Genomic DNA, 8,105 nt, shown 5'->3' on the forward strand with positions numbered 1-8,105 from the left:
AGTGATTTATTACAAGCAACATTTACTGACAGTTTTCAGGAGACTTTGAAATGATTTGTACGTCATTGAACTACAGAAACATCTCCAGCAGGCGTTTTCAGCTGTATTTCATGTAGAAGTTTAATATTAAACCATCATTGTTTTCCTTTTTATACAACATTTTATGTAAACTTGCACATTTTCAGGTGATTAATTTGCACATTCCTGCAAACTGGAAGTATTTCTCTGACTTTTCATGACTTATAATCCTTCTTATTTGTCTTTTGATCTACATGTTACTAAAACACTAAATAAGATTCCTCATGTGTGTGTTTTTAGAGCGAGACGTCTCAAATGAGAAACAGAAAGCCGACACAGAAAAATAAATCTGCTTTCAAGCACATTTTAAAGAAAGAATTGTTATAATTTTGTGAACATCTACACATTTTCTTCTCACTTTTTTATTAAATTAGACATTTTCAGACATTTTTTTTACACCTGAATAAACGATCAGTCAACGGATTATCAGCCTGGACGATTATGAGACTCAATAATCTGAGTTTTTAGCCCAACGTCGGCGGTTTGTGGCAGAGTTTACAGCAGACGTGTGAGGTTTATGATCACAGTCACATGATCTCAGCTGGAAGATGAATTACTCGACTGCAGCAGAAACAGCTGCACGTCTGTAAAAAATCACCTCAGTGGCACTTATTCACACTTACTTTGCTGCTCACATGTTCACAAACGTTACTGAAGTCTAAATATTTTTCTGTCATATTTAGTTTTTGTATTCAGGAGATTTTTCTGTTTCTAAGCCGGACGTTTGCAGCTCCAACGATTTATTCTGTTTTACTTCACTTTGCAGCTCTTGTTGTCCACGTGGGTCATTTTCCTGAACAAATAAAAGACCAAGAATAATATTTTTGTCTTGAATTTCTTTCTCTTTTGCCGCCTGTAAGACTCGAACCTGCTAAAATCTGTGATCGATGTCATTTGGAATAATTCAACAGATTGATCAAACACACGAGGCAGCATGTCAGGGTTTATTTTTACGACTTTATTCAACTCGATTGCAGAATGTGAAGCATTTAAATGAGACCTGATGATGATTTTACTGTTAGTGACCGTCTTAATAATATAGATAAATTATATACGTGCTTCCTGTTTGCAGCAGTGACTTTATTTCATTCTAAAATATGACAACAGGTGGCCTCACAACAATAAAATCACATTTTATTGGACCTTAATTAGCTGTAGTTGGATGAATTAGAATCCCACATGGACAGCTAATAACCTGAATGTTACCTGTAGCTTCACTGCATCAGATAATCATTCATATTAACTGTCAATAAGTCAACACACACTGAAATCCTGAATTTTAACCATGATTTTTGTTCTTTTGTGAGTTTTTTCAGACATTTTCAGTGGCTCCATCTCATCAGACCTCTTAAACATTCCTAAAAACGTCCCTGCAGCCAGTTTGAACTCATTTATATTCATGTTTTCTCTAATTAGCCCACAGAGCTGCGGAGCTTCAGACAGCTGCTGCCTCGTAGATTCACTCGATCCGTCTCGTTTAAACCTTAAATCCCGCGATAACAGCCGCCGGACTCACCTGCTCGTTCAGCTTGTTCAGGTTCTGGAAGTCGCTGCTGACAGAATCCGGCAAAACGTCTTTGCTGAAGTGAAGCTGCATCTTGTTGTTTTCAATCCGCAGCTTCTCTCCAAAACTGTCCGCCGGACTTCCGGGTCCGCCCGTACGCATGCGCGCCAAGTGCCAAAAAGTGATCTTCTGCCAAAAAGCGGCTCCGGCCAGGGGGAAGCTGCTCTGCTTCTGCCTCTGCTCCACTTCAGCTGCTCCTGGTGCCGCTGCAGAGCCACGACAGCTGCTCTTAGCGGTTAAATCAGCTTTAAAGGAGCAGTTCGAGTCAGACAGAGCAGCCGTCTTCCTGCCAGAAAGTGACCACAGCTCCTCAAAGGTCCAAAATCACCTCATTTCATGCCAGGAGTCTTTTTTCTTACACTTCAGGATGAAACACTGGGATTTTTAGGCCACTATGCACTGCAGTCTGCACTATATTGCTACTACTACTGACAATAATAGTAATAACTATTACAACTTTATTCATATATCATCTTTGAAAAACAGAATTTACAAAAAAGAAAAGAAGGAAACTGTGGAAACATATTGAACAGCAGAAGGCCGATCAGTCCAAACATGATAAAGGATTCTCAAGATAAATTAGTACAACAGCAGCAGACAGAACAATAAAAATCCAAGTAAAGGAAAAAACAAGCGGAATAAAAAGAAAAAAGGAGGATAAAAGTATAAACACAAGGCTGGAAATGATTATAATATGAGTAGAAATAGTTCATAAGTCAAATAAATGAATCAATACGTAAATAAATAAAGTGTAAAAGAGAATAAAAATGAACAATGAAATAAAACACTATTAAATCCTGTATTGCAAGTAAACTAGTGCAGACAGGAACCAGGAGTGAACATGTTATGTTGTCATTACTGCATTCTGGATTCCATTATTTTAAGTATTTATTATTTGATTTTTGAGGCAGTATTTCTTCACTGAAGTGTTTTTATTCTCTGCTCGTGTTTAAAGGCCGTATCTATTCATTTATTTATTCATTTATTTATTGACAACTTTGCAGACTTGACATTAAAGAAGCACATGAACGGCTCAGATGTGACGCATTGCTGTAAATAAACCATCGACCGGCAAGAAAAATCAGCTGCAAGAGAACTAACATGCAAAATGGTGCAGGTGTTTTACAACATTAAAGAATATCTAAAAGTCTAAATACAGTCTAACATGTATTTCTAAGACCTGTTTCTGTTTAGTGCTGTTTTTGCTTTACCAGCTGAAAAGTCTTCATGCAGTAAAATAAATGACTCTTTTATTCGACTACAAACACAATCCTGCTCACAGAGTGTTTTTATATAGTGCTTTCTTTTCTTTTTTTATGATTTTGTGCTCTTGTGTTGTATTTATGCTGCTAAACAGCCTTTTGCTGTTGTTCAACAATGACAATAACATTTATTTTGATCTGATTTTCACTCCTTTGGTCATGAATTGTTGTAAAAAGAGGTTGACTGAGACTAGAGACTATAACACATTTATTAGACCACCTGACTCATTTGGTAAACACTGTGTATATATATATAAATATATAAATAGACCATCCAGCATCATGAAGTGCTTTAATGACACTCAGCTCTCCATGTTTTACCGTTTTGAACATCCATCCATCATCTACCAGTAACCAGTCTATCACAGGGCTACACTTAGAGACAGACAACCAAGCACACTCACATTCACACCTACGGACAATTTACAATCACCAATTAACCTCAGCATGTTTCTGGACTGTGGGAGGAAGCCGGAGAACCCGGAGAGAACCCACACTGCACGGGGAGAACATGGAGACTCCACGCAGAAAGATCCCGGGTGTCCTCACCGGGATGCGAACCAGCGACCTTCTAGCTGTGAGGCAACAGTACTAACCACCGAGACACCTGCAGCCCTGAATGAGGAATTTCAAACTGAATTCACCTTTTCAATCTGAGCCACTGAGCTTCTCTGAGAAGTCAGAAATTAATCATTAATCAAACATTCAACCACTAGAACTAACTTTTTCTGTCCAGGAATGCAAGTAAACAACTATGATTTGACATTTTAATCAAGAAATAATAATGTTCTTTACTGTTTTTTTCTTTTCTTTGGTAAAACTGCAAATTTGAAAATCCATGCATAACAATAATAATCCTATTTTAGCATTAAAACATCATGTTGGTTAAAGATCTTCTACATGCTGGTGTTTTAACCATCACAGAGACATGATGTTGGTAATCACCGATGCTGTTCGTCTAGGGCATAAACCTGACACTGGGTGGAGGTCTGTTAACATAATGCTGCTCTCACAAAGTGCTGTTTTATCCTTAAGCTTGTTTTTATTTAATCTTTATTCTACTTTTGTTGTATTTGTGTTGCTAAACTGCCTTTAACAACGACAATAAACATCTATTTCACTGTTTTTCTGCTAGAGAGAGGTTGGCTGAGACTGTATTTATATGTATACAGAGAGAGATAAAGTGTTTCTTGTTTCTACATTTCACCTGAGGGGGACAGAAAGTGGGCGGGGACGGTCTCACCTGGGGAAGCCTGGAGCGGCCAATGCGCGCCGCGTGGGAGGACCGACCGGAGGAGGGCGAGAGACACCGGGAGCCAGTGGGGGAGAGAGAGAGCGAGAGAGAGAGAGAGAGAGGGAGGGAGGGAGGTGGATGTGCAGCGGCATGCTTCCACAGCGTGAACAGCTCCTGCCAGACACCGACTCAAGTCCGCGGCTCCTCGTTGCACCTTGAAGAACAAAAACACAAACTCGTCTCCAAACTCGCTTTTTACGCACAGAAGCGACGCCTCCGGTTCCTCGGCTTCCCCCCGCCGTGGATGAGCGCACCGAGCGTGGACGGTTATGTAAGTATTTCACCGTGGAGGGCGTTTTTTTTTCAGTCTTTTTTTTCTTGCCTCTTCTTCTTCTTGTCTGCAGGATTTATTGCAGGAATCGATCGAGCGAAACACGTTTTGGTTCGGTGGGTTCGTTTTATTTCTCGGTGCACTTTGTAAAGTTGCACATGTGCACGATCCAACCTGGTGAAAGTCTGCACCACCGACAGCCCCAGTGCTCTCTGAATTAATTAGAGCCACTGCATTGATGCTACAGGCGCCCACTTGGTGACTTTAACGCTCTGAATGTCTTCTGGTCTCCACATAATGTTGCTCTAATTGATGTTGAACGCTTCACGCTTGTCGGTGATCTCCGCCTGCGGTGCGTAAAAAGTCTTTAAAGCCACTTTTATGCGCGTTTTATGATCGTGTGTTTGTCCAGCAGTGAGTTTTGTGTGACTTTGCGCGGCTGGATTCGGGTGAAGTGCAGGACAGCAGGAGTTCTGCGGACCGCACGGCACGATCGGGCTTTTTTTTTTTTTTTTCTGCTGCTGCTGGTTTCCTGGTCGTGAACGCGCTCCGGTGTTTGAACATGTACAGACTCACACGAGTTCACCGGCTCCACTTCCTCCAAGGATCGCTGGCTCTGTGCAACCTGCTGATTTATGGGCCGAGCTGCTCTTGTTTGACAGGTAGGAACAGATACGCATCCACTCACTGGTCTGAAAGTCCAGCGACCAACCGAACAGGGGGAGGAGACGGCGGGATTATGGGATATGTCACAGTTTGAGCAGCAAAACGGCACCAGTTGAACGTTTATGGCAGAATCACAGAAACAAGGACTGTTGACCTGGACGTGTTGCCTGTAGCCAAAACCACCAAAAAAAGTGTCCAACGTACCATAAACCTATCCAACCCGTCTTCAAAAAGTTCTAAAATGACGTTTATTTTGTCCAAAACTACTTAAAAATTGAAATAAGTGACTCAAAAATGGGCCAAAATGACTCAAAAATAAGTCTAAAGTGACTCCAAACTTGTCTAAAATGACAGAAATGTGTCCTAAATGAGTTAAAGTAAAGTTACCAAAATGTCTACAGTCACTTCAAACATCCACCGTTATCCAAAAATCATCCAGAACGACAAACAGATTATCCAGTCCGCATTATAATCCACTTTGAGCGTCAGTGTTATGGGAAAAACTTTCCAAAATTCAATAAATGTGTCCACAGTGACTTTTAGTTTTTCCAAAACTACTCACATTTCTGACAAAGTGACTCAAAAATATGCCGAAATGCTTAAAAATACGTCTAAAGTGACTCCAAATCTGTCTAAAATGACAAAAATGTGTCCAAAATGAGCTTTAAAAGAGACGTCATAATGCAGCAATCACTTGGAAATTGTCCAGAACTATTTAGAAAAAAAAAATCATCCAGAATAACAAAGAAACGATCCGATTAACTTTAGAATCAACTTTGTGCAAAATCTGCAGCAGTTTAATGTCTGACACAGAATCACAGGAACAGGACTGGGATGTGTTATCTGTAGTCTTTGTCTGAAATGACCTCAAACTTATCCAGATTGTTTTTTAAACTTTCCAAAATCCAATAAATGTGTCCTAAAAGACTTACAATTTGTCCAAAACGACTTAAAAATGGAACAAAGTGCCTCAGAATTGGACCTAAATGACTCAAAATACGTCTAAAATAAGTGAAATAAATGAGTTTAAAAACGTCACCAGGGTGACTACAGTCGCTTAAAACATCCAGAATTAGTCAAAAACTGTCCAGAATCACAAATAAATTGTCTAGTTAATTTTATAATCCACTTTGAGCGTCAGTATTATGGGATGTATCATAGTTTAAACAGCAAAGCTGCACAAATTTAATATTTATGACAGAGAGTCACAGTAACGAGGACGAGTAGTAGTGTGTCCAGAATACCTCAGACTTATCCAGATTGTCTAAAAACGTTCCAAAATTAAATAAATGGTCCAAAATAACTCGTTCTTTGCACAAAACTACTTAAACATTTTAAAAAATGTTCTCAAAAGTGGTCTAAAATGATTCAGTTGGTCTAAAATGGCAGCAATCATTGATAAATTGTCCAGAATAATTTATAAAATCGTCGAGGAATCATAAAAACAGGATCCAGTCAATCCCATAGTAAACTGTGAGCATCAGTATTATGGGATGTATCGCGGTGCCCTGGATGTGTTCTTTGTTGTCTTTGTCCAAAATTAGTCAGAAATTGTTGAAAGTACCTCAGACTTCCCCAGATTGCCTTGAAAACCTTTAAAAGCTAAATAAAATGACTCAGAAACTAAAGAAAGTGACTCAAAACACGTAAAGTCACCAGTTTTATAATCAACTGTGAGGATCAATATTATGGGATGTGTCATAGATCAAACAGTCAAACTGCTCCAATGTAGTAACGCCTCATACAAGTCTACAGCTAACGAGTGTTTCTATCAAAGTTATGTGTACACGTAGTTCCTTAGCAGATGTTTGGAGCTTCTGCTTATGAATACAAGCAGTACATGTAGTACATGTAGGATCTGTAGTACATGTAGTATCTGTAGTACATGTAGGATCTGTAGTACTTGCATTAGACATATAGAGTATTTTCCAGGGTTTACTGTGTTTTTGAATATTTCCTCTGCTGTGTGTTTTCTGAGACATTTTCTGAAAACGGCTTTAAAATGAAAACAATTCAAAAGGACTTTTATTTAAATTAACTCCTGTAATGTTGGGCGGAGCTCGGCCCAGGATGCAGTGATGGTGCCCCTTCAAAATAAAAGTAGATGTGGTGAAACATTTGCATGCAAGGAGGCGAGGATTGTCGTTCTTTTGTGTCTTTGCTTGCTGCTCGGAGGTTGTTGAAAACGTGTAAATGGCAAAAAAGGAAGTCGTGACTTGTACCTGAAGGCGACGTCCGGGGAGTCGGACTCGTATCAAGTCACTAGTTTTTACTTTTCTCAGTTAATTCTGTTGATTCAGGGTCTCCTGATAAAACACAACCTCAGCCTTCAGAGGATGGATGAGCGTCTAAAAATAGAAAGACCTTAATTAAACCAACGCTCAGCAGTGTTTAATTGCTCCAGCAGGGGGCGACACAAGCCCCGCACTGCTGGTTTAAACAGCTTAAATAAGGCTCGTTTTAATTAGCTACAGTAGAAGGAGGTGCAACAGCATCACATCGTGTTAATTAAACTGTTAAATCCAGATGTGCGTCCGACCCGTTCCGTTTCCTCCGTCGACACTTTCGGTTGCAAACAAAACTTCCTCCGCGGCTGATTTACGTCCTAATTGGCGCTACGAGGTTCAGCGAGGGTAAAAAAAACAGGAGAATGAGTGAGATGTGTTTGCCGGAGGCTGTAATTAACTGTAATCCCGGCTGTCAGCGCAGTCTGACGCAGAGCGTGGCTCGCTGTTGGCTGCGAGCTTTCAGCCGGCTTACGCATAATTCACTTTGTGCTCCTCTAATTAGCCGTTTGACAACATCGTGTTGGAAGCCAAGATGGCTTTTATGGGTTTTTTTAATCAACCTAAACCAGCTGAACTCTGGATTACCTGAACAACACGGCAGGGTTTCACTTTTGAAAAACGTCCAGACTGTCAGGCTGAACGAAGGTTAAGACTTACAGTCGATGTTAAAACCGCAAAATCA

At 40.0% G+C, this 8,105-nt stretch overlaps 1 protein-coding gene across 1 annotated transcript in view; it reads right to left on the reverse strand.

Moving 5' to 3' along the window:
• Positions 1-1,738, reverse strand: part of commd7 (COMM domain containing 7) — an 8,365-nt gene extending 6,627 nt beyond the window's left edge. The window contains exons 1-2 of the mRNA XM_008305773.1: positions 1,595-1,738; positions 702-705 (exon numbers count right to left, since the gene is read on the reverse strand). Of these exons, the coding sequence (XP_008303995.1) occupies positions 702-705; positions 1,595-1,675 (85 nt within the window). The 5' untranslated portion in view covers positions 1,676-1,738. The remainder of the gene's footprint in view (positions 1-701; positions 706-1,594) is intronic.
• Between the last annotated feature and the right edge of the window lie 6,367 nt (positions 1,739-8,105).

This window comes from Stegastes partitus, unplaced genomic scaffold (assembly GCF_000690725.1).
Source record: "Stegastes partitus isolate 25-593 unplaced genomic scaffold, Stegastes_partitus-1.0.2 Scaffold2612, whole genome shotgun sequence".
Classification (NCBI taxonomy): Eukaryota; Metazoa; Chordata; class Actinopteri; family Pomacentridae; genus Stegastes; species Stegastes partitus.